General features: G+C 42.8%; 4 protein-coding genes across 4 annotated transcripts; 1 reads left to right on the forward strand and 3 right to left on the reverse strand.

Annotated features, from left to right (window-relative positions):
• Nucleotides 1-1,502: 1,502 nt before the first annotated feature.
• Nucleotides 1,503-6,608, forward strand: LOC129592131 (endothelin-converting enzyme homolog). Its single transcript, XM_055488095.1, has 17 exons — nt 1,503-1,734; nt 1,829-1,949; nt 2,127-2,394; nt 2,644-2,671; nt 2,884-3,017; nt 3,105-3,212; nt 3,273-3,688; nt 3,751-4,010; nt 4,102-4,324; nt 4,663-4,713; nt 4,774-4,902; nt 4,975-5,137; nt 5,204-5,580; nt 5,852-5,927; nt 6,016-6,044; nt 6,158-6,209; nt 6,309-6,608. The coding sequence occupies exons 1-17, from the start codon at nt 1,730-1,732 to the stop codon at nt 6,431-6,433; spliced, it is 2,565 nt and encodes an 854-aa protein (XP_055344070.1). The 5' UTR covers nt 1,503-1,729; the 3' UTR covers nt 6,434-6,608.
• Nucleotides 6,609-12,903: 6,295 nt separating this feature from the next.
• On the reverse strand, nt 12,904-15,174 carry LOC129592132 (uncharacterized). Its single transcript, XM_055488096.1, has 4 exons — nt 14,839-15,174; nt 13,425-14,177; nt 13,209-13,369; nt 12,904-13,145 (listed from the first exon to the last, which is right to left on the reverse strand). Exons 1-4 carry the CDS (start codon nt 15,172-15,174, stop codon nt 13,139-13,141), a joined length of 1,257 nt encoding a protein of 418 aa, XP_055344071.1. The 3' UTR covers nt 12,904-13,138.
• Nucleotides 15,175-20,317: 5,143 nt separating this feature from the next.
• LOC129592192 (atrial natriuretic peptide receptor 2-like) lies at nt 20,318-22,691 on the reverse strand. Its single transcript, XM_055488169.1, has 10 exons — nt 22,677-22,691; nt 22,373-22,613; nt 22,173-22,285; nt 21,812-22,110; nt 21,531-21,753; nt 21,106-21,271; nt 20,984-21,032; nt 20,855-20,904; nt 20,691-20,788; nt 20,318-20,622 (listed from the first exon to the last, which is right to left on the reverse strand). The coding sequence occupies exons 2-10, from the start codon at nt 22,608-22,610 to the stop codon at nt 20,575-20,577; spliced, it is 1,284 nt and encodes a 427-aa protein (XP_055344144.1). The 5' UTR covers nt 22,611-22,613; nt 22,677-22,691; the 3' UTR covers nt 20,318-20,574.
• Nucleotides 22,692-23,016: 325 nt separating this feature from the next.
• On the reverse strand, nt 23,017-25,769 carry LOC129592133 (atrial natriuretic peptide receptor 1-like). Its single transcript, XM_055488098.1, is given in 10 exon segments — nt 23,017-23,115; nt 23,424-23,645; nt 23,727-23,960; nt 24,116-24,253; nt 24,334-24,411; nt 24,478-24,516; nt 24,579-24,622; nt 24,688-24,944; nt 24,946-25,063; nt 25,338-25,769. Coding segments are annotated over 10 exon segments (1,647 nt in total). The 5' UTR covers nt 25,756-25,769.
• Nucleotides 25,770-26,425: the final 656 nt, after the last annotated feature.

Consider the following 26,425-nt stretch of genomic DNA (forward strand, 5'->3'; position numbering starts at 1 on the left):
TACTTACGAGCTATTCTAATTACTTACGAGCTGTGCTAATAAATTACCTACGAAACGTCCGTGACCTTTTCTCTTGTTCTACAACAACCACCATCTTAACGTAAACCATTTAGCTTTCTGGAGCGGCATATCGCCACCCCAGTTTGAGTTGGTTAACCCAACGTTATAATACCAAGAGCAGGTATGTATGTAATCACGTATTGTGCATTTACGTACTTACACATGTCGGTGTGCCATAGTTTGAAAGTACGTATAATTATTTCTAATCAAGCGTAGCGAGATGCTCCGATAAGCAAAAATTTTCCTGACGCTACAAAAAGTCATGGCACACTTTTCCAATTCAACAAATGGGGCAAATCCAATATTATCATTTTTTAGTGGTAACGGAGCTCGCGCTCGTGCAATAATGTGGCTATTGGCTAACAATCACCGGTAGTACGTTTATATACATTTGAATTTTTTTCGCAGCATGCATATGCGTATATATATAGATATATGTATACTTCGAAGTATAGATATACATACCGGTATCTGTGTATACACATATGATATTTTTGCATGTTTTTTAGCTGATTCAGTTCAACTGAAAGGGCTGTTTAAATATTATTAAGCATTCTCTTGTGACACACTAACCACAGATCCCAGTTTCCCTCCTGACATCAAAATAATACAGATAAAAATACGTTCAGAATACAGATAATTATGCCACGATGGCAGAATATTAGACGAGGCAAACCATACTGACGAATTCGTGAATTTCGATACGGTTATACGGCTCCGGTAATTGACCGACCGTATATGTATACGGCAGTACCGTATACGATCGCCCCTGTTAAAACCTAGTTTTTGGCTTACGGCTACGTACGGTAAACCGGTCACCGTAGCCGTTTCTCAATCGGTTTCTTTCGGTCTGACCGTGCCGTGTACCGTACACGGTAGTACCGGGTACGGTTTGTCACTTCTTTGACCGATACAAATCGCTCATACAGTACGAGTATTATTGCCAAAGAAATCTGCAGCAGTTTTTTTGTATTTTGGAAAATGACGAGGAATGTTTTTGATTAACAGTGATCTTGCATTTCATATGCTTTCGATCGATTTTTATTGAAATTTAACATTTTTTATAACGTTCTCGCATTTCGAACAATCAACACCCGTTTTGTACTAATTTGTGTTGCCGATTGGCGTACAATGCAATACAGAAAGCGCATCAAAGTAGTACTTTAAAGTATAAACAAAAGTTGTATTATACGGTAGTGGATCGACTCGTAGTTTCACACGATTACTGTATGATGGTGCTGTGAGTAAAGATATGTGTCACATCTTATCAGGGAAACTGAAAGCAAGACGTATGTAAAATAATTCAGTAAGATTCACAACAGAGAGCAGATAGCAAATATAATTGTCACAATATGGCAAGTACAGTGTTTAGTGGCTGTTATCTTTACAAGATGCATTGCATAAACGATTGTACAAGTTACGAAATTTGGAGCGATAAAGCGTTGACATTCCGAAGGATGCCTACTTTTGTCAGCCAGCGCCAGAGCATAACTATAGAAAATATCCTGTGCAGTTTTGCCAGGATTTGCCAGATTTATTATATTGGACGAGAATACACTTTAATAGCTGTGAATTACAGCCTGTGATCACCTCCAGCTGATTTATTGTATCTGGCTTGAGGGCTGAACTGCTGATTCAAATTCTTATCATAAGGATTTTAGCACCTAAAATGGGGTAAGTGTTTTGAATAACCCATTTTGAAACTAACATCACTGTGGGCAAGTGCTACGACAATTATAGCACAACAGTTTAAATTTTTTCCTTGCAGGAAAGGTTCGATTGCTAATAATAAGGCGCTAGCCTTTTCTCTCGCTTTGGTTGTTTCGGCTCTCGTGATGCTAACGGTTACCTTCGCGGTTCTGTACTTCGAAGACAAATCGACGTCACCGGTAAACATACTAACTGTTATTTATGTCGATTTAATACACTAACTGTCCGACAAAACTGGTGCTGAAGTATTAAATAATACCGCTGCGCGGAAAATTACTTTAAACCACTATTTCAAGCACTCTGAAATTATTGTTTAATTTGCCATTTTTAAACACAGCTTTTGTTTGGATCATTAGACTGCAGCACCAGGTGATACTTCATCACCGGTTTTACCACCGGTAACTGCGCCTTCTACGCCGGTTACCAACTCCACGGTATCGGTCACGTCAACTACACCGATAACGAACGCTACCGCGCCGGTAACAGCATCTTCGGCAGACACTAATTCCACTTTGCCGGTTACATCACCATCACCGGCCACAAACTCAACACCGCCGGCAACCACATCGACAGAAACGCCCTTTTCCGAAACCGAATGCGTCAGCGCGGGTTGCTTGAAAGCTGGTAAGGGGATAGTTATAACGTAGAAGTGTGTCAGCCCAAAATATGTGTGGAGACAACGTTTTCAGCTGGTTACTACGAAAATCAGGAAATACATTTTTAAGTCTGTGCTAATGCAAAGCAAAAGAAAATTGGCGGCGTGGGGTGCGTTTACTGCGTTATAGAACCACTGAACTTTTAAAATTTTCCGATTTCTAAAATATATTGCGTAAAGAGCAGCATTCATTTTGCTCATATCTCCTTTTTTTACAGCGAATGCTCTCCAGCGATCCATGAACAGGTATGTACTCGTACGATTTGAAAGTACTGTAGTGTGCACTTGGTACAAATAGTGATGTAACGTTTTGATGCTAGTTTATGTTAATTTTAATACCTTCATTAATTTTCCAGTTAGTTTTTTCTTGACAATTATATTGTCAATAATTTCAGTAGATTATTGGTCTGGTTGCTAATCTTTTTTTATTTAAATTGCTGTTAAATTTTATCCTCCAGGAGTATTGACCCGTGCGATAACTTCTACGATTTCGCTTGTGGCACATGGGCGGAGTCCCATCCCATGCCATTAACCGCGAACCAGTGGGATGCTTTTGGACTTTTAGGCGTCGATTTGAATCAAGCTCTGCATGGTAGGTTCCCCTCGAAATTATTTTACCCTTATAAACTACAATATAATGAAAAACGCAGAGAAGTAATATTTTTATTACTGCCATCAGAACTCCTCGAGCCCAGTCGTGACCCTTTCACGGAAAGCGAAGACCATATTGCCCAAATGAATGCTACGGAGAAAGCTCAGTTTTATTATGGAACGTGCGTTGACGAAGGTGCTTTACTGCATCACGATTACTTATCAACTCCCAAAAAAATGTATTTTCTGTTGACAGACGCACTGGAAGCGCCGAAGAACTTCGATTACTACCTACAATTCCTGCAGGACATCTTCCCACAAATTACCAGCTTCCCGTATCGTGATAAAGCCACCATTCCCACCATGGAACAAATCGCACAGGCTCTGATTAACGCCCGCAAATACGGACAGTCGTTGAACATCATCACCGCCGGTATCAGTCCGGATACAGAAGACTCCACCAAACCGATTATTGTGTTTGTCGCTGGTCAGTACGGACCCGACACGCAGGCGTACCTGAAAAGGTCCAATATTACACATCTAAACCACTACCAAGCGTGGATGATGGATATGTTGCTGACCTTTACCCGCAAAGCCAATATGAGTTTGTCGACGGAAGAGGCGGAGACACTGACTCTCGAGTTCTACGACTATGAAGCTGCCACTTCCAGGGTGAGTTTCCTTAAAAACATTATCCTCTATACTTTCTGTAATTTTTTTATTTTTCTTACCAGAACAAACTGTCGCCGGTGCAAGCAAAGAATAAACAAATCACGACAAATAAAATGACCATGGAGCAGTTCGCCACCGGCGCGACGCAACATTTGGGACTGCCAACGGACAAATTGGTTGAGTATTTTCGCAATGCGTGGGATAATAAGCAAGTCAACGATCTGGTCAACGCCAGCACGATTGTCAACGTAATGGAGCCTGGTTATTATCAAGCTGTTATTAATTTCTTCGGTAACGCTGCAAATGATTCGGACATGCGAAGGTATTAGAAGAAATTTACTATGTGCGCTATTAACTATGTGTATTTGTCATTGAGCTGTACAGAAACGTAAGTAACCAAAACATTTTTGTAGACTGTATGCGAATTACATTTCTTTCCAACTTGCCACATCCTTTACGAGCCGATTGGGCGAGGATTTCTCCAATATCACACGGCGATATTTAGCCGCTGCAGCCGGCATCACCGAAGCTACCGAGCGATGGGTGACCTGCATAACACGAACACAACTGGAGCTACCTGATCCCGTTGGCCGACTGTATGTGATGGAGCATTTCCATAAAGACACAAAGAAACGGGTAAGGTTATATAAAGAAAAACAGGTGAAACGTTTGTGTTTGAACTACGAAGGTTTCCGGGTTCATGATTATGCAAACTTGCTAAGACAGTGTAATTTAATATGTATTCAGCATATACGCCTACGGTGCTTAAAACATTTCGCTCAGTCGTTGACGTCGTCTTAATGTGGCAGTGGCTCCAGTAGCACACTGCATGAAAACCCTTAGCATCTGCAGAATAATCCTTAAGTTTTCTATTTGGCGAACCAGCTCACCACCTAGTTCGTACCGCTTCTCATGTTCTTCTTTAGTCTACTCCACCATGTTAAGAGTTAGTGACGATTTTCTTCTTATTTTAGTTGGAGCAAAAAGTGGACTATCTATTCAGCTCGTTGCGATCGATTATCCTGGTAAAGGTCACTTGGGATCTTTGTTCCGGGACAACGTTTTGTAAAGCGTCTGCTTTATAGGACTCCAAATGGATGACCGCTACAACCCGCTTAGAAGCACTGCGAAAAGCACAGCTTTTTAAAGTCAATATTGGGTATGATGATGCCATTGTCGATTCACCAGAAGCCCTGGACGAAGGCTACCGAAACGTAAATCCCGATAAATTTTTACGCTCTACTGTTGATAATACAGGAAAATGCTATCATTGTAATTGCTTGCAGTTCAATGTGTCGAAACATTCGTACGTTGCCAATTCCATAAATTACCGACGTTTCGTGGCCTTGTCGGAGGGTCAAGCGTTATTAACGAAAATGGGTACAACCTCGTGGTTGTTCGGTCCGGCAACCATCAACGCGTGGTACATACCAAACTTTGCGTCCATTAGTAAGGCTGCTCGAATTACTGCATCGTACGGCATCAGCTCAAGTTTTTGACATTATATTCGTATAGCTTTTCCGGCTGCCATTCTGCAGCCGCCGTTTTTCGGTGACGATTATCCTGATTGGTGGAATTTCGGAGCAATCGGGACAGTCATCGGTCATGAAATCACTCACGGCTTCGATGACATTGGTAGGTTTTGGTTGAAGCGCTTGGTGGTAGAAACTAGAAAAGTACGTTCACAGTCAAACCACAACAGGTTCGCTTTTGATGGCTATGGTAACCTGGTCAACTGGTGGGACATTGAATCGCGGATGAATTTCGAACAACGAAAGATGGGGCTGGTCCAACAGTACAACGGCTATGAGATGCAAGGCGAGCGAGTCAACGGGACATTAACTATCGGAGAAAACATTGCCGATAACGGTGCTCTTAAAGAGGCTTTTCAGGTAGGGTATTTTAATAGGATACCTTAGGTATTTTCAATGTTCTCCATAATTAGCTGCCAAGTAAAGTCACTAAAGTGTTTGTGTTAAAAATATCTTGATTCTGTTAACGCATCTGACAGTATATGATACAATATGTTAATGTCTAAATGTTCCAGGATCATTTTGTATGTTTGTGGATGTATCGAGAGATTCCCAGTGAAATTATCAGTCTGTGGTTTGCATCTTAGCATCTGCATGTACAATGTACGAGTACATGTGCTAATTTTTGTAGGCATACCGTCTATTTGTGAGCCGAGAGCGGGGTGGGAAAGCAGAGTTGCCCCTTCCAGGATTGGATTACAACGCAGGTAGGTTAACTGTATTTCAACGAGAATATACCGTTCAATCGGACTTCGGAACTTATTGCCGCAGTTCTGACAATTCTTTTTTCTGCAGAGCAATTATTTTTTATTGCCAATGCCCAGGTACACTCGTCCTGTATACTTGTCTGTTTTTAGTGTACACTAATAGTCTGTTTTCAGTTCTACGGTGCGATATATGGGCTGTCTAAAGCTACATTTGTAATTTTGTTTTACAGGCATGGTGCAGCTCATACACCGACTTGGGGTTATATATTGACGTCCGGAGAAGTAAGATGTTCTTTTATTAAACTGGCGAGGACCATTGCTGGTTTACCGTCCGCACCTTTTACGAAAGCAATGCGCATTACCAACTACTTTATTTCGCAGACCCGCATGCACCTGGACGGTTCCGAGTCATCGGACCCATGCAGAACTATGACGAATTCTCAAAGGCTTTCAACTGCTCAGCGGATTCTTATATGAATCCAGTACAGAAGAATGGCGTATGGTAATGTAAAAAATATTGTCAGTCCATGGTGAATATGTCGCAAGGGTTCTTATGAGGCTTTACGGGAATGGCGAAATGCCGTCTTATTGTTGTCTTTATAGAAGCGTTACCGGTGCCGGTCTGTTATTATGCAGTGTATACACACATCAAAACAAAACAACAGTCACCTTTATGGAAATGATATGTTAACGAAATCTTGTCGTTAATTTCGTGTACATCTGGATAATCACAGCTAGTTACCTTTTCCTGGTTCTAGCTACTCTATACGAACAACTACCTTATGAGAATATGTACATATGAAGGGCTTGATTTAAGTAACCGATCCTTACAACCGCGAAAACACAAACGCGTCCCGAAACAATCTGAAGAATAAGCACATCACTCCAAGATATGATCATTTGTAAACCGAGTCTTCTTCGCCATAGTCGCTTCCTGATTCCCCTGTACTCGGATTGTCAACGCTCTGATCCATACCGGAGCCTGTAATATTTTCGCATAAAGTGTTCAAAAGTAATCCGAATTGTGCCCTGATTTCTTTAAATAGATCAGTGCGCAGAAGTCGAAAATCCTGCTTTGAATCCCGAGCTTGGTACAAAAGGATGAAATATGTCAAGAAGAGTCCGACAAGCTGCAATCCATCAACGTCAGAAATATCATGGAAGCAGAGTGCCCCGAACAAATACATAAGTATTCGTACATGCAATACAACAGAATGCTCGAGAAGGGTACAACAGACAAGATAAGTTCACTTTCGGGACCGGGAAAACACCTTACCGCTGATAGATACTCTTTCGTTATATAACCAAATCCGCCGGCAGAAATAGCGGTGCTGTTAGTGTTTAGCAGTGCCACTTGAATCATCTGGCATTCTTCCCGGATCTGTGGATCATCAGTGTCTAAACCATGCTGTTGAGCTACAAAGCCCAATTGTCGTCCCTATACAACAAAAACAACCCAAAAAAATGACCCTATACCATTATTTCATTAAGCAGCACACATACCTGCTCGTCGCAATAGCTACACAAACTGAATCGCAGTATCAAGTGTACAACGGATACAATCAGCGGAACCGCAAGTTGCACCAGGAGGATTTGCCGGTTGGACGCTTGCATGCACGTCACCTGCACGTCGTCACCCTTGGATAAAACGACTTGCTGCAGTGCAACCGCCGAAAAGTGTACGAGGTTCAACAGGTCTTGTACGCAGATAACCAGAGTAATCCAGGAAAATATATCGTTGAACTGGTTCAAGATATCCAAGAGACAGCGCACATTTTGCCGGCATTTCTTCCATGTGTCAAGATTCACCTTTTTAAAATCCCTATCACTAAACAGGTTTTCACATATTTTACTGTGAGAAGCGAAGAGCTTTCCAATGGAAAATATAATTAGGAAACTAAGCATTTGACTGGCAGTACTGATGGACAGGAGAAGTGTTTGGTGGATGACATCCAGAAGCACCCACATCCAGCTGGGTCCGCTGATGAGACCAAAGAAGATGTCCTCGGGATCATCCCAGGTCGAGTTCAGACGCTCTTCAAAGTCAACGTCAAAATTTTCCCATTCCGTCATTGTGTGGTTAATGGAGGCGAACTGGACGAAAAGGTGACGACAATCCAAATCAGCGAGACAGCTGGCAGAACGGTTGAGCTGCGTAGCCGCTGCTGCGCACCATGCCAAAGGCTTCGATTTCTGAGTTTGTACAGCAGGTCGGGAATGTGCTTGCCTTTGATAGCCATTACAAGAAAGACCAGGAAAACCTATGCAGAAAACTGCTATGACTGAGTGCATGTTTACGTATACAATAAATCAAAAAACTGGAATAATACCTAGTGGTACGGTGTAGTGTATTCGTTATTGGCGATCATTTACCGAATGTTGTCAATACTGTGTGCTTAATTAACAAAGTTATTTTAACAAAAACTGTTTCCTTGTTGCGCGGATAAATGACCAGGAACGGGAAACGTGACATCAAGTAAACCGGCTTACAAATGCTGCCACCCTGCGTACTGACCGCGTTTATAACATAATTATTATTAAACACGCACCCAGCATAACAGATTTATGTTTACGAGATTACGAGTATTATTAACTTACTTGGGTGTTGAAAGCAATCAGGCAAATAAAGCTGACCAACGTGAACATTTCCAGACTTTCCAATCTCTCCAAATACATATCGGCGAAACTGCCAAACCGTATGACGATATACGTCGCAGAAATTATGGCTACGAGAACAGAATATAGTCGCAAAAACATAACGTTGCAATTACCGGAAGGATGTTTGGGTTTAGGATAAAATACCGGAAGAAAACCCAAAATCTGACAGCATCTCCATAAGTATCGTGGAACGATCTCTGGTGGATCGTGGTTTCTTTCAAAAGGCATCTTTTCTATTCCTTTTAAAACTACTCAACAATCTAAAAAATCCACAAACAGTTGGCAGTGTTTGCATAAGGGTTTCCGTTGGGTGTTTCTTGTTGGTTAGTACGTCGACACATCGATGCACTTACAACACGGAACAATTACGATCCTCCCTCCACACGTCTTGTGTCATGCTGTCTATGAAGCAGCAGGTGTGCTCACTGTCAGTTGCTACTCTGACACAACATTGATGCTGTTTCAATTCAGAGTGTCGGGAATCGAAGCAGATTGTCAGTGGACGAATGGAGAGTACAGTCAACACTACGGTCGACAGAAGTAAGCAAATGTGTCCGTATGCCCCCAAGTGTTCTTTCTGTTCGTTAAGCGGTTATACAGCATACTTCGAGCAGAACCAGGAAAGCGTCAGAATCACTTGGCTTTTTGAAAACGCATATTGTAGACCGTATGGAATGCAACTGTTAATTGTTAATGCCATTCGGATCACAACCGAAAGCACAGTTCCAAGTCTGGCGGGAACTGTGCTTTCGGTTGTGTTCCGATTTTCGGCGGAAGTAGTACTGGTCATTTTTACACAGTAACTGAACCACAAAGACAATCTTTTTACAGGTCCATGATTTGTAACACTTGACAGTACGGATACATACTCTGCAATCTGTTTATTTTTACTGGATATAGCTATCATCACTGGATATAGCATCAAGTCAAAGCCAAATCGAGCAGAAAACAAGGCAAAGAAGAACATCAAGAACTTACAATTGTTTTACAGCTTTAGGACCAAGACAAGTTTGAAAAGTAGTAAAATATCTTGTTCCGCTTGTGCCCCAGTGCGGGCGTTGTTAATTAGGGCCCTTTTCTTTTATGGATGCTCTGTCGCGAATGAAGTTCAGGAATTTACGAAGATGATCCTGGCAGAGTTTGTTCGGTGCGGAGTAGAAGACCAGACTGATTTTTTCTGAGTCTCTTGGATTAGCATCCGAAATGACAGTCCGGCCTCTCTGACAGACCGCAACAATGGAATTTCGAGCCGAAGAGCCATACGATACTTGATAGGTGGGAGATGTAACGAGGTGTTCGTGGAGACTGAAGACAAACTCTCGACAGCGAAAGCTGTTATCACTGATGACATCGACTACGCTTTTCCCGGATGTTACCGGATCTGGCTCCAAAAAGATTATAATGCCAGTAGTGCAATTTACAACGAGAGCACGTTTGTACTCCGGGCAGCGCAACAAACCACTGACCCATTCCTCTATTGGGATGATGGCACTGGGGGTCAACGGCATCACCGCGTTTGCTCCATTTTCCACGTAATCGCTTATTACAAACTGCAGAAACTTGAAGAATGAATTGCGACAAACGAAGCTTTTATCTGTGTTAATGATAATTTTATTTGGGTTCTGAACATGAAGATCTGGACCGACTACGGCCGCCGTGTTGTTATTGCACCGAAAGATAACTGAAGGGCCGTACGATCCCACCATTGTGAAGCATCAGGTGCTGTGGCATTGACCAGTTCTAGGAGGAAGTAAAGAAGCTGTGAAGCATAATTGCGCACCGCGGTGTGGCATCACAGGTAAAGATAGCAGCTGAAGCGTCCGACGTGTCGGGATCAAATACCGGAATACGTATTACACTTGACCGGCATTTCATTTCCATGATCTTGGGCCCTTGGCTTTGAAACAGGCCCCGGTATCATCTGTGATGAGAAAACGCTGTGGATCAGATAGCAATACCACAAAGCTTGAATATCAGTCCTCGCAAGCCGTCAGCCTGTTGTCTTTAAGGTCGTCGATGATATACACATTATGCTGGTCACATTACCAACAGCACATTTCTGTATTAAATTTAGCGCGAAGGTGTCGCAGTCTCTCCTCTAACATGGCGACTGACCTGAACTATCGATGGAAACTGGAACATCATTATCGTCTCCCAAATCTGGCGCGCATGTGGAAGAACGAGACTCCCCGTGCCTTGTATCGCACGCATATGCCGTGCGTATGCGGACAATATCCAAAGAACTTAACTGGGATCGCTGACCTATTACCCTGGATACGTTACTACTATTATCCCTTGGTACAAACGTTGGTTTAGTCCCAGAAATGCTATTTTCGAAAGGACTTGCATGCATGATCGATTGAAAGTCGTACGGTAGTCCAAAGGAAGACATGTTCGGAAGAATTTCGTAATATCGCTGTGCCGCTAAGTGCTCTGGTATGTTGTCGGTGAGGAGCTGCACATACTGGTCGCGGTCGGGACGTTGATGTTCGTGAAAAAATCCCAGCCCATGCAGAATGTGATGGATAACTATACCGGAAGAATTCGTACAAGCAGTGGAGAGAACGATATTGGTAGTGAGACCTGGCATTCTTCCAACTTCTGCTGCGCATCTAAGGAATTACAACGTTATGCCGAGACATGCAAGTAAGTGCCGTATGGCACGGCAATACAGTATGTAACAATGTTTCTGTTACACTCACGATATTTCTGTGATATTTCATGAGCATAATAGAGGTGTGGTTTTTAAATCATAGCTGTGCTATGATACACGGTATTTTATTTATATTTATATGTCGTTAACCGGAAACGGCAGCGAACCTCATGACCGAAATTCACAATGAACCTGACTGGTGCTCTCCGGAACCGTATATACTCCTTCTCATCCGTACGCAATTTGACGATCCTGTCTGATTTGATAGAGTCCAAAGCGCGTCCCTGATCCGCAGCATGCTTTGTTGCATCTAAAATTATTGTGCAAAGAAATAATTGGTTACAGGGCATTTCTCATGGTGGTGAAAAATCTGACACAGTTCTAAAAATCAAATCCAGCTGGCCACTTGGCATTGTATAATATTACGAGTATATCCGTACAATGCGTACCTACCGAAGGATGAGTGCATGTGATAAGGAATACATTGTTGGACTGGGCCAAAAGTTTTCTGGCTTCATCAGGCCGGTTTGTGCAAACACTGCAAATATGGGAAAGCTAACCTACAGAGTATACCGTATGGCTTGTTAATGAGCGATGAAATGCTTATTTTTCTTACCTTGTAATGTTACGGACCCGAGTAATGTCAGCCTCACAAAAGTGCCAAGAAAAAAGGGAAACTCCATTTCAAAGAGGTAATTTAATGGCATTCAAGGGCATAAATTTGCTGACAGCGGCGACTGGGAAAACGGTAAGGTGGTACGAAAAGAACCTCCGCGCTATACGATCTACTGGGTACTTAAATTACGTTTATTTTGTTTGATTTATGTAGGCATGCAGCGATTTTTTGCCATACGTTCTTTGGAGCGATTTAATTAGAATTCACAGCTGCAGTATCGGCGAAAACTGTGATCGCAGTATTGATAGCGTTTACAGAAAACGCGTCCCTTCCGGCGATATTTTATCTCCATGGCACACTGGACAATGCCAATAACCCTCCGCGCGCATTTTCTCATAATTTTTTATGAGAAAATGCGCGGATATTATTAATCTGTGCCACCGGGTTATAGTACGTATTTTATTCCCGGGTTATTGCCACCGGGCCGGTGGCAATAACCCGGTAATACAATATAATAATAATAATGGTCCGGTGGCAACTCCTGATGTCATTTGTTCATACTTACCGTAAGAAAGTCACATATGTTACGAAGCTCCAATAACATTAAATGTAGCTCAGGAAAACTTTCAGTCGAAAACTGGAATTCCTGTTAGACGGCTCGCCGAGCTGTTGTACGGCGCCAATGTAAGCTTCGATTTGGAAACCGAACAAAGAACATTCAATTAACTCCTGAAAATTCGTATACAAGTAGTAGAACTAGAAAACTTTTTCACAGAAAGCTCTATTCTTAAAAAACTCGTATATTAGAAAAACGTGCAAGCAGAATTTACAAGCGTGTATGTGTACTGCATTAATCCACAAGGCATTTTCTGGGCTTTTTATGTAGGATAAGTGTTGATTGATGGTAGCTTCTCCGCTCGATGAAAATTTTCAGCTACCATGCTTAGCAGCTTCTTTTTTAACGACACAGGGTTTTTCAAATATGACCTTACTAATAATTCGTGATTGTAGCGTACATACAGTGAGTTCTGTCCAGTCGGGCTATTTGGGTTTGCTATTTCCTGACTTTTGATTACTCTATAGAAAACGAAACGAGATAAACGGTTTTGCCGTGCCACGAGCAGTTTGCAGTATTCAAGCAGAAATGATGTCATGTACTGGATTGTCTAGAAAACTTCGAAATCTGCCCTTTGATGTCACTCTTGATTCCGTCTTGGAGTTTCCTCATCTCTTGCTTGGAATCGCGAGCTTGATAGATCAGAATGAAATATGTCAGAAACAATCCTACCAACTGCAACAGTAGAAGAATTAAATACTTGTATGCTGCTGTAATAAAAGTGTGTGTCACGGTTACCGCAGCCAAATATTCCTTTGTAATCTGTGCAAATCCACCGGCAGAAATCGTCGTACTCCCATTGCGGGACACCGCGGTGACGATCTTCTGGCATTCATCTGTATTTTCACATCATCAGACTGCAGCGTGCACTGTTGCGCCAGGAAGCCCAACTTTTGTCCCTGAAAACCAGGCGCAATGTGAACCGACCATTCAGCTTTTAGTACGAATATTTACCTGCTCATTGCAATAACTGCACACCGCAAACCGTAGTACCAAATTGACAACGGACATGATCAGTGGGTCCACGTTTTGTATCTCAATTATTTTCTTCTCAAACCTCTGATCTTCGAACGTATCTTCATCCTGTGTCTGCTCGCGAATCATCTCCTGCAGCATGAGCGCGACATAGTGTATGAGATTCAGCAGATCCTGCATGCAGACAACCAGGTTCGTCCAGCCAAAGATGTCGTTCGTTTTATAAACGATATCCAGTAATGCCGCTGTATTACGCCGGCAGAACACCCACGTCTCCAATCCCGGTTTGCGATCATTAACCGTGTTATTCTTCAACAGACGACACTGATCACGAAAGCCTTTCCCAATGGCCAGCACCACCAAGAACGTCAACATCTGGCTGCCGTTGGTCACGCCCAGAATGACCCCTTTATGGATGATTTCCACGGCCAGCCACAGCCAGGACGGAGCGGCGATCAGGTTAAAGAACTTCGTTTCAGGAGTGCTCCAGGTATCGTTGAGATCATTGTACCATTCGTAAATGATGTTCTGCCGGATGACCTGGCCTAGGTGGAATACCGGTGCGATGAAGGTCACGATGACCCACAGCAGAGCTAACAGTGCTGCAATCACCGACCACAACGGCCGCCGTGCTTTGTTGTTGTCATACCAGAGAAGCGGTTTGTGTAGTTTGCATAATAAATTTGGAAGATACTTGGCTTTTATGTACATAAGCATGAAAATCCATGGCACCTAAAACAGAAATACAACATACATCCGCTATGATCACGATTACCAGAAGCGAGAGAAACACCAGTTCACTGTGCGGCCAGATCGCAGACCTAACTTAGAAGAACGTCGTCCCGTAAGATCGGAAGAAGAAAAATTATTAAAATCAGGTTTAGAAATACTGTAGAATGGGCAGCTTCCGATAAAGTGCCTAGTCATACTACGCTCATGACGAGCTGGTCAAAACAGGTAGTCACACATGCTGAATGGCTTACACAGCATTCATCCGCTTTAATACATGCATACAAGCTTGTCCCGTAATTTCTATCGTAAAGGTACGTAAAGGTATTTAGCGGATACGTTGCTCTGTGAACGATTGCCACTACAATACACTACCTCTACCACTATAACGGTTTCACCCCACTCAACGAGATCAGAGAACACTATAAAGAAAAAGTTGTATTTTATAATTATATTGATATTTTATCATTTGGATTGATCCGATCCCGGATGAAGCAATGCTTCTGATATGGACCTGTGTCTAATCGAAATTGACTTTCGGCTTTTCAACGTTTATCGAAACATGTCGTCTATCGTAGTTTTAAGTGTTAAACTTAAGCAGGTTACCGTTACGCCAAGTTGCCCTACATCCGTGAGAAGCTATGGAGCTATTCTGTTGACACACCTGCAGTTGTGATGATATGAAGCAAATGCAGCTTATCAACGTGAAAAACTCCAGATCCTTCAGCTGATCGAGGTACAGAGCAACATAATCTCCAATTCGTATAACTGAGTACGCCAAAATGAGGCACAGCAAAAGCAGCGAAGACAGCACGAGAAAACAGTTATTATGAGGATTAAGACAAGGTTCCGTGGGTCGACGATAGGAAACCGGCAACAGTCCAATAAACTGGAAAATTCGCCACAGATACTTGGGAATAACCACGGGACTAGACGGTTTCGTTTGAGGAACGCCGGGATTGTTTTGGTCTGTCTGGATGGGAGCTATCATGGCGCTCATTATGCTATGTCACGGAATCAACGGAAACTGCCATATGGACACTGAAATAACACGCTTGCAGTTGTGTAGAACCCTAGGAAAAGCAATTTGTACGGTGCAATGATATGTGTAATATCGCACTAAATGATCGACTATAGCAGCGGAAACACAAAGTTGTGTGATTGCAATTGGACGGATGAGGGCGCACAAGTGTTTGCTTAGGACAGGTTAGCCCTGCGTGTAATATTTCTGTTTGCATACTTGTCTCTGGAAAAGCGAAAGGGATGATGAGCATGCAAACCGACACAATAAATACTCTCCTATTTGTGCAAGCATATCGTAGATCCTTCCGTTCGAGGTAAATGGGACAATTCTTTTCCTTGTAGTTGGTGTAATAATCACAAAGGTAAATAAACTCCCTTAATTGATTTTGTCATCCTTACTCAAACAGCATTTTTTGCGGCGAATTTATTTGAGACCCCGTAGTGAGACACGTTGAACACTTTTAGTGTCTGGAGAATTTCGATAATTACAAAGTTCACTATAATTGCAATTGCGCTGCAGGTATGGAAGGTCACGTATGCAAGTAAACGGGAATTACAGCACTAAGCAGATGAAACAGCTAAACAGATGAACCAGAAACAACTTTGGCAATTCGATGTAATTCAGTTAACTACTACAATTAGGGCGTATATGCCAGCAAAATATAACTACACGTAGGTAAACATTTGTAGTCGCGAGATGTTGAGCAACTGGCTCAGTTCCCTGCTCACTCGGTAACCAATGGCTGTTTCCAGTTTATCCATCTCATTCCTAGCATCTCGAGTTTGATAGATAAGGATGAAATATGTGATAAAGAGTCCAAACAGCTAAAGAAAAGTTACACAGGTTCTTAACATGAATTCGCTCTGTTTAGCTATGAACATTAAATAAAATCTTTTATTCGGCATATTTATTTATGTACATATTTCGATCGGCATTGGTGCATATTACGTATATTTCTGGTTTTAATAGATTTGCAATATAATTGTATCTTGGAACAAAATGTTCTTACAATGGCCAGAAATTCCTTTGTGATGCACACGAAACCACCGGCCGAGATTGCGGTGCATCGATTGTTCGACGTTGCCATTTGAATTTTCACACACTCTTCGTGAACTCGGGAATTATCTGTGCGTAGACTGCACTTTAGCGCTAGAAAGCCCAAAGCCTCACCCTGAAACATCATATACGAGTATTGCATAAAGCAGCTTTGAAACTGCTTTTGTGGATATCCCTAAGCGTGATCGTAACCTTTGCATTTTAAAGGAGGTCACACCAGCGCACCTTACCTGTTCATGGCAGTAACTACACACGGCAACCCGCAACATGAGATTAACAACCGACATGATAACCTCATCGACATTCTGCGCAATTATAACCTGTCGCAGATGTGACCGAAATTGTGCCGCATATACGGCCGTGTCTTCCGTAATGTCATTATCATCCAGCAACAGCGCCACATAATTCACCATGTTCATCATATCCTGCATACCTGCCGACAAGTTGATCCACGAGAATACGGCGTTAGTACCGCCAACAATCTCCAATAAACTAGCGACACTCTGTCGGATTAAAGCCATCTGGTCCACCGTTGGTTTTTTAGGAACGCAGTTTTCGAGCATATCTCCTTGCTGCGCAAAGGCTTTCCCAATGGCCAGCACAATGAGAAAGGTCAACATCTGGCTGCCGTTAATGATTCCCAGTGTAACCGAACGATGCAGTGCATCCAGTGTGATCCAGTACGAGGAGCGTCCAGGAAGTGTGCCGTAAAATAACGGTTCGTTGGTATCCCAAGATTTGTTATTGCGTACGGCTTGATCAAACTGGATTCGGTGGGCAACTGTTTGCTGGATATGGAGAAAGGGCGCGGCGATAGTCAGTGTGACCCAAACAAGCGCCGCTGGAGCACTGACCAGTGTCCATATAGGTCGTCTGTTGCTGGAAATTGGACGTTTCCAGAGATGACCGTTGTGAAGTTTATTTAGCAGGACAGGAATGTGTTTTGATTTTATGTATAAGATGATTAGCACCGTGCTGACCTAACAATTAAAAATTACTAGAGTACTGAATTACTCTACTATCGTGAAGCGAAAGCGGCAACGCAAAAGCTGATCAGTGGTATTATGTATAAAAGAACATAGTAAAATTAAATTTTTTATTTATTATCCACGTAGCAGTAATTTTCTGCTTTTTCTGAAAATAACTTGGCTTTTGCGATTAGTACTTACTTGGAGCTGAGAAGAAGTAAAGCAAAAGAAGCTAATCAATGAGAAGAACTCTAGACCTCGAAGTTGTTCTTCGTACAGTTCCACGTAGCTGCCAACACGAATAACTCCGTACGTAATCACCAGTCCCATTATAACTACGGAGTACGCCAAAAGGGGACAATTCAAAGCAGGTTCCGCTTGTTTTGTAGGATCGAAATAGTCAACCGGTAAAACACCGATGATCTGAAGGCATCTCCAAAGATATTTTGGAATCACATTTGGGCACACTACAGTAACGCTAGGTTGATTCGGTTTCACGTCAGACGGCTCGGACTTTGCCATTGTGAAGGTCTTGCGGAATAGCCAAAGAATTATGAATACAAATTATGTATTTTTGTGAGGAAAGGACATACATCGAGGAAACAACTGGACTAGGCTTTCGAAAAATGAACCGGTGGTAAAATGCATAAGGAACACGCTTTTTATTTATCCATGATCGGACGAAAATTCAATGCTGCATTTGTCTGTGACAACAAAATTATCATAATGCAACAGCGTCTGCGCATTCCCTTTTCGCCGATGCAGAGTATAATATTATGCAAATTGGGAATACATTAGGATGCAAGTGCTGAGCGATGATCAATTCGGCAGCCTTTCAAGCATACGTATTTTCTGATCTTAAGTCTAAATATTTCTGTTTCCTGTAAACAAAGAAAATGCACACCCAGTTAACCACATTAGCACACAATCTGCTTTTTAGCCTTACATAGTAATACAATGTAATAGTACATAATAACTAGTGGAACTACTTATGCAATCGAAAGTGTACAAATTATATTTACAAACTGCATTCATAATACGGATCTGTACTACACTGCAAAACAGATGCAGTTGAACACCGAAATAACACCGAACCGTTATATCCTCATGCTCAAAGGTCACAGGTGATTGACTGGAAAACTTGCGACTACTTTCTTGATCATGACGTCTTGTATGTTTACTTAATGTTCCATCAAAATGGCCTACTGTTTGCTTGTCCAAGTAGTTCCTTGCCCGTTGCTATCATTTTTGACAAGATTGTATCGATTTTTGTGGCGAAAATATTTAAAACGGAAGTATACTTCAAAACACAACACCATGCAGTGCTACTACCATTCTGCGCAGATCTGCAGATAGGTACCGCATAGTCACATTCCACTTTTATAATAATCATGCTGTCGAAAGACCTGCTCCATGCAGACGCTTTTCCTTAAGCCTTTTAATTTTCCGCCACGGTAACCTTCTACTAATTTTGATGGCAGCTGATGAAAATGAACGCTGTGAACACCGTTCACCCTGTACAGCAAGTAATGACGGTCGATCCAGTGCTGCCAACGCCATTCGCTCCAACCGTCGTTCCAAAGTACTTCTGGCGATGCTTGCAGATCTGTGGTGTCCTACCGGTTACGTTTTCACGCGATGATCCATCCCGGAAGAATGCGTCCATACATCGGTTGTGGATGGTCTATTCTGTGTTATTGTTCTGCTTTTTTCTCTGGTTCACAATCGTGCGGATCGATAAGCACCAGTTACTGTATGAAGAGGATCTGAAGCAGCTGGAATTTTTTACGCTGGTCAACATCACGTGTTTTTCGTCGTCCCAGATACGGGTAACTTTCAATTTGAACTTTGTACCTTACTACTTAAAAACCAAAAGGCGAGCAACGAAAAAAATGAAATTTCAGGTTTTACTGACAATTTTACTTATGTGGGGTAAAATGAAGAAACTACCAAAATTGCTTACGTACTTGCAAAATCCAGCCTTATGGATGGGCAGCGGTTCCGAAAAACGCCCGCTGTGGTTAACGCTATGTCCTGTGTCCGCCGTCATTTGGTTTCTAGTCGGATTGGCCTCCTCGTTTTGGCAGTACAGCATGGAATTGGCAGATTCTCCAGTGGTCGTAAACGGAACAGTTCATTTGGATACCGCTATCTTTTTTGGCCTAATCAAGGGCCCAGACGCACTGCCGAACGCCCTGATTATGCTGCATACATCAATCAACACAGCAATCTGTAATACTTCTCAGTCGCTGATATTTTTACTGGTTTTCGCCACCGCTAAAGCGTTTCAACGCCAAATAAAATCAGTTAAAAGCTGTAAAGGTCAACTGGATATGACAATCGAGAAGTGGAGGATATGTGTTCATAACAGTGGCATCTTACTGGATGTTATTAAGAGGATTAACGATGTGTTCGGGTGGATAAACTTTATTTTCTGCGTGCAGGATTTGATGGTGTTTATTCTGTATGTGTCGCTATGGTTGGAAGACGTGACACCTCAGCCCGAAGGAGCTGCAGCGACGCTTGTATATGAAATCCGCCGGAAAGATCGGATTAACTTGCTTCTGAGGAACATCGCCCCGGTAGTAGCAACACTGATTAATATGGTGCTCCGCTTTTGCGTCTGCAGTTACTGTTACGAACAAGTACGTACCGCAGCATACACTTACAGATAATTTGGCAAATACCTGGCTCGCAGTACTGAAGAATTTGTTTGCTGAAAACACTTGTTATATACATTTGATATTTTATCTTAATTGCAGGCAAAAATTCTTGGAAACTACGCACAGCGTCTGAGCTTAAAATCGGACGATCAACGAATTCAGAATGAATGTGCACGCGTGGACGCAGCATTGAATCAGAGTGGAAATGCAGCCATCTCCGCTGCCGGTTTCGCTGCCATCACTAAAGAATATTTTGGGACGGTAAAAATACGAATATTTGGTTTCTGCTTCGAGTATCATCGAACTGCATATGCTTGTATTGGTACAGAATATGCAATTGCAATTATTAAATGATATTAATTACAAGGAAAGTGTTGCTTTTAGATAACCGGAATGTTGCTGACATACTTCATCTTAATCTATCAAGCCCGCGACTCCAAACAACAGATCAAACATTTGCAAAATAATCTTCTTAACCTAATGAAGGGAATGCTGCCGCAACTGGACCACCACACTTCCTTGTGCAACAACGATACCGCGTCCAGCGCCGCTGGTTTGGACGAGTAATTCCGTATCTTAAGTTTTCACTGACGGATTTCATGTATACTTGTATGCAAGAAATTGTTTTTACGGGCTGGCAAGCGCTGTGGATAAATACTGTGCGGAAGCTGAGATCACAGTAACACTTTTCACTGTTGTTTTTCCACAATCCAGAATGTTTCCATAAGTCCTTTGCCCTAGAAATATAGCAACCTCGCAGTCAACGATACAGGTTGTTGAGAAGCGTGACATCATTGTTGCGTACCTTAATTTGTATTTGGCCTCTGCTAGAGAAACCGTATTGGCCGCTATTCGCTCGCTCCAGTATCTCCATTGTCGTTGGTGTGGAATGTACTTTACCCGCTGTGAACATTCACCGGTGTAGTGAGCGTAAAATCTTCGGAATTTTTAAAACAAGCTGTCACAAACCTTTTCCGTTGGTTTGCATTCTGGCAGCTGTATTCACCGTATCCCCGAATCTGCATGTCAGCGCATTCACATGTTACAAACTCACAATTTCACGAAACTTACGCTACGATAGATGAAATGTGACCTTACAAACAGTATCTAGGCATTTTCAATCCAACCACGCCGGCAACGCAAGGACCTACAAATGGGTCACTGGCGTGACGATTTTATACTGGGTTTATATGTGCGCGAAAATGTGCTTGGATCAACACCTGAGTTAACACCGACACGTAGTTCAAACACGGGCGAATTGCCCGCTGAGCGGACGGTTGCGTTGAAGCTGTTCAGTTTCTCCGTGTCCCTCATCATACTCATGGCCATGGACACAATTTCGTTGGCATGGCGAAGGCCATTACTAACTGGAAGACCACTTACAACCTAAAAGGTCATCAAGCAACAATTTCCCTAATAAGCGCCTTGTTACGCTTAAACATATTTACGCTTTAAAGATACTGAAAGATATTACGCTTGAAGATATTTAAAGGATATGTACGATTTAAAGACGTTTCGCTTAAAAGATGTTCAAAAGATTTTAAACGCTTTGATACGCCTAAAAATATTTTAATTATTAAGATATTTAAAAATACAGCTTTACTATGAGGAAAGATTTTACAAAATGGAAAGCAATTGTGCTTACCAAATAAGCATCATTGATTGTCTCGACTTTGTAAACGTCGAATTTCTCCAAGATGCTGTCAAACGTATTATACATAGAATTGAGAACACCGATGACGTGTTTCGGCGAGGGTTCCCTGGAGATAATATCCGTAAACCCGGGAATATCCCCGAAGTATACGGTTGTGCTAGCAAACGTTTCCGGGTAAATTGTGTGCCCCGTTTGCATTGCTTCGGCAATCGATCTGCAAAAAACCCTTTCTTTTCTGCGAGCAGTGCTGGTAGTGAACCAAAACGTTATACTTTGGCAACAAATTGCTTAACAGCATCTCCGAGCGCTGCTTTTCTTCCATGAAATTGTGCATTTGATCCTCCACCTGCTGCTCTAAGGTCATGGCGTAACGCTCCATGGATTTAATTAAACTGTCAACGATGTTCCCCGAGTGGCCGACGATGCGGCCGAGAAGGCTGCGAATCCGCGGAAATGATGGGCGGGATAGTGGATTCTCGTCCCAGCAGGCCTCCATTAAATCGTATAGCCGCGGCCCGCAAGCGGAGGACGGAACGGGTGGGCGCAGTGGCGGCGCTGTACCGTGTTTAAGCTGTTAAACAGATTTGAGTTTCATACCGGTTTAGTGTTAACAGGCGGAGATTTAAGCGTTACCTCAAGAACTATTTCTCTTGCTTTTTCATTACTTCCCGGTACACCTTCCAAGCGAAAAGGTGCACTACGCAAAATAATTTGCTGAAGAAGTATGGCAAAGCTGTACACATCGCCTGGAATAAGGTCATAAAAACAAGATTAAAAAAGAAAAAAATTAAATCAAAATGGCCATAAAACCCCGTTGAAAATGTTTGCGTGACCTTTTTGCGTTCCAGCTGGCTCCATTCTTCTTCGAAGTAATTCTGGCGCACGCCATAACAGTTCATGAAAATTCCGCTCGGTTTGTGATTCGAACGGCGCATCAAAGAAATTAAGTGTTCTTGTCAAATTAGGTAAACCATAGTCGGTAATCTTGAGCATTAACTGGCTGTCGATCAGGCAAGTAAGGGCCGTGAGATTCCCGTGTGAGCGGATGACACTTGCGTGCAGCGCATTCATTCCCTAGAAAAAAACACCGCGCCATAGCGGCTGCTGACGTTGCGTAATTTAACACACAATACTCACACTGACAATGTCGGCAATCAGAATTCTTGCACACATTATCGATCTCGAAATGAGATGTCATTAGCAGCTGCTTTAAAGACCCTTAGAGCAGACTTCGCCGACCGTAAATACGCAAAGATTCTCATCACTGACAACAATTCCGATGAACTGATGAAGATTGCTGTGGTGAATGAACTTCATCTGCGCAAACACGATGCGACTTTCTTCAGGTAACCAAAGGAAATATTGTGCATGCATTAAGGAAATATTGTCACTAATCCTTACCGGAGTAACGTCTTTTAGCAGCGTCTTGGGCACTTTGTGCTTTGGGTTCGGCAGCTCGGCTAATCCACCGCCATCTCTAGATGGAGCACGCCGATCGTGTAAGGATTCTCTGCCACGGTGCTAAAATATTCGATTCCGACATTTCATGTGATTTATCCTCAGCGTCCGCATGGTCCTAAAACGGAAAAATCAATTTTTAAATCTATTTTAATGCAACTAGAAATATGTACCTGAACATGACCGTTAAAGGTCACCGATCGTCCTCTCATAGTGTGAACTGACAAAGTCCGTTGGTGTGATGAAGCTGTGATTCGCGTTTAAAATTAACGGCACCGGTATCCAGTACAGGAGCTTTCAGTTCATGTATGTATATTCGCCACCAGTACGGGTCAATCGGAGCCGATAACCTAATGAGCGAAATTAAGCGTAAAACGCTTTCTACATTTGAGTCTATCGGTTTTTTCACAGATGGTTACCGTTTACAATCACCCAGGCGATGACTACACAAGCGGCAACAAATAAAATCGGTAACACGATTATCACAGTTAACGTTGATGTAGACAAAGCGTTCATCTGCTGGCAGATAAGGGCGTTCCCGTCGAAACCGCAGAGGGGAGTATTCGGCGGTAGCTGGTTTCCGATGGGCCAACTTAGCCGGCTGATACAGACAAGTTTTTTCGAGGTTGATGGGGCCAAGTACAGTTCCTATCGAAAGAAATAACATAAAAACGGTTTTTTCCAATACGCGACAGAATGCAGGTACGATACTGTCAGATCATTTCGTACATTAAACTTCCCCGATCCGGGATCGAAATTTCTAATGGTATAAGTGGACACCCGGTCACCGTTTTGGTCCATGACGACTGGACGGTTTAAAGGCACACTGAAGAAGGTAAAGTTGACAACGGAAGCTGCTACAAGCGAACCGTTCAGGAAGTCTTGATATCGCGACAAAAGCGTTACCACCACGGAAGCGTAGAGGTAGACAGCATCATAGACATGGGCGACCATTAAATCCGGCTATAAAAGAAGCAACTTCAACGATAACCTTAATCTTCTGTTGATGTGTATGAATAATAAATCATAAGCATGTGTATACGGTATACAAGATAGGATAAATAAAATAATTATGTTTAGTGAACCACGAGGAAACGAGCGGAAATTACAACACCCACTTTGGAATCGGAAGCAAAATGATAATATCCCTTCTTTTGGGCGCGCTCTCGCACATCCGTCCAAAAATTCATTAGACTGTCGTCCGTGGGCAAGCGTATGGATAAGAGAAGGAGTGGGCGGAAGGCCAGTTTAGCCAGCTGAATAGCAAAACAGAAGCCACTCATGCGGCATGTCAACATCGCATCTTTAATAAGAGCCAATAAGATGCACAACTGACCGAATCCTTCTCGTCGTAATACTGCCATGTGAAGCGTCCCCAGAGGGAATTTTCAAACAACTCCACCGCGAGAAACACCTGAATTCCGGTAAAAGCGAACACGTGTACATTTGTAGTAAACATGCTCAACAACCTTTAACGTACATAATCGCCGTTCGTCATTCCTTCTTGGAATGCGGTCACCTGATCCCCAGAGGTTGTGGTTAATTTCCAAACAGTTTAAGCTAGTATAGAGATGGTTTTACCATGATATTCCTAACCGTCGTCGCGTTGGCTAGGATAATCAGCACTGCAATCAGAAAGATTACACATCTGTTCGCAGGAATGGAATGTCGGTATATTCCTTGCGCTAACCGCGGGAGATTTTTGAGACTTCTCCCAGGAAATCCACCGTATCGGCATGACCGGCCACTGAGCTGTCGAAACCCTGGAATTTTGCGCTGTAGTACAGATCGGCGTTTTCTTCCAGAATCGCTGCACTCAGCAGTACGCCCATTTCGCGGAAAAACGGGCTGAACGTGTCGTATAAGAAGAACGGTGTTGTATAGTTGAATTTCGTGAAGAAGCGCACCAGGACGTTAGCCAGTGTCGAATGCGTTATCGATGGACGCAACACCAATGTACTTATCCAGTGACGCTTTCATCCCGACACTGGCCGCTGGCAAACCGAAGATGGGTGTGCCGGTAAATTCGGCAAAGTCATTGAGATTCTCCGCCGCCGCACCACACCCTGTGTAAAATTAGACGAATATTAAATTACTCTAAAGCTAATTAAATCATTCTTAAATTCGGATTGGAGGTCCAGCGTCCAACGTGTAAACAAAATTTGTGCAGTTTAATTTTACCTTTATAATGCCTGCTTACTCAATGTATGTTACTAAACATTATAAATAAACAAACACTAAGCGAGTCAGCAAATAAGAAAACTGATAATAAAGCTTTTAAAACCTGTCAATTTAAAGGATTTCTGTAGCAAAATAAAGCCTTAATATAGTTTTTCGTACCCGGTCCAAAATACACGTCACAATTGATGTTGCGATTCCACAGATCCATCGCGTACGCGACAATGCGATTGCGCGGTGCGCAATTACTGCCGATATCCAGATAGCGCGTCTGCAGGCTGAGATTAACCGGGAAGACATACTGGTTGATCCACTCCACCGCCAGTTCAAAGGCCGCTGCGGCTTTATTATAATCATACAAATCGTTCGTGTCTCCGCGTTCCATCAGAATACAGCCCAACAATTTCGTCTCGCCGATACTGGGAAGAACTTTCGGTAAGAAGTCGGCCGCTTGTGCATTCTGCACAACGGACCGCGTAACGGTCTCTTCTTCCGACGTGGAAGCATTATTCGCTGATTGTGTGCGGGATACCGGCAGGAAGAGCGGGAGGAAAAATGCCGCATTAACGAAGCGCATCATCGTGTCGAGTGCGGTCTGCCACTCCAACCGCACCAGCGCCGGCGCTTTATTAAAGCGACGGGTAAAGCGCGTGGGAGGCAGTGTACATATTGCCACTGGGCTCGTCATGTAAAGTGAAGTCCCCTTGGAGAGTGGCAGCGTGACGGAAATAGTTATATCGTGGACAGAAAGACACCGGTGCCCGTTGCATCGGACCGGCACTTTGTCGCCGTGACAGCTGCCATTAACATAATGTGACATCTTGAGGATTATCAGCCCTGATTATCCCTGCATGAAAGATAATGCCGGATGGGATCGTCTTTTTGATCTCGGTTGCAGGTGTTTCTAGGGTTAGACGGTTGTTATTATCGTGCACGAGGTGGTGCGTACAGATACAAGAATGTAATCCGTTCAAATCAGAATCGAGTGAAGTTTATTGCGTGGTAATTCTGTTTGTCTCTTTTACACACACAGATGTCGTAATGCGCAGATTATGTACTGCGCATTTTATGTCAACTTTCGGATCCGGAACAGGCATTGCATGCATTTAACATACTGATCACAATGTCAGCCAGCACGCTTTTACAAGTACATATTGTACTATATGTAAAGAAATATTACGTATTATTACAATATACTAGAGAGTCTGCAGCTGGCCCGCATACGATGCAGTTAAAGGTAGCACATACCT

Source organism: Paramacrobiotus metropolitanus, unplaced genomic scaffold (genome assembly GCF_019649055.1).
Source record: "Paramacrobiotus metropolitanus isolate TYO unplaced genomic scaffold, Prichtersi_v1.0 Parri_scaffold0000050, whole genome shotgun sequence".
Taxonomy (NCBI): Eukaryota; Metazoa; Tardigrada; class Eutardigrada; order Parachela; family Macrobiotidae; genus Paramacrobiotus; species Paramacrobiotus metropolitanus.

Excerpts from the sequence above, each read along its gene's own strand:
- LOC129592131 (XM_055488095.1), top strand. Across the intron at positions 1,950-2,126 it reads AAGACAAATCGACGTCACCG|ACTGCAGCACCAGGTGATAC; the intron begins GTAAACATACTA and ends TTGGATCATTAG. Across the intron at positions 4,325-4,662 it reads ATAAAGACACAAAGAAACGG|TTGGAGCAAAAAGTGGACTA; the intron begins GTAAGGTTATAT and ends TTCTTATTTTAG.
- LOC129592132 (XM_055488096.1), bottom strand. The coding sequence starts at position 15,174 with ATGAGCGCCATGATAGCTCCCATCCAGACAGACCAAAACAATCCCGGC. Across the intron at positions 14,178-14,838 it reads TCATATCATCACAACTGCAG|GTGCCATGGATTTTCATGCT; the intron begins GTGTGTCAACAG and ends TTTCTGTTTTAG. Across the intron at positions 13,370-13,424 it reads GCAGTTATTGCAATGAGCAG|GGACAAAAGTTGGGCTTCCT; the intron begins GTAAATATTCGT and ends CCTGGTTTTCAG.
- LOC129592192 (XM_055488169.1), bottom strand. The coding sequence starts at position 22,610 with ATGAATGCGCTGCACGCAAGTGTCATCCGCTCACACGGGAATCTCACG. Across the intron at positions 20,789-20,854 it reads AATGCAAACCAACGGAAAAG|CGGGTAAAGTACATTCCACA; the intron begins GTTTGTGACAGC and ends GAATGTTCACAG. Across the intron at positions 20,623-20,690 it reads GAGGCCAAATACAAATTAAG|GGCAAAGGACTTATGGAAAC; the intron begins GTACGCAACAAT and ends CTATATTTCTAG.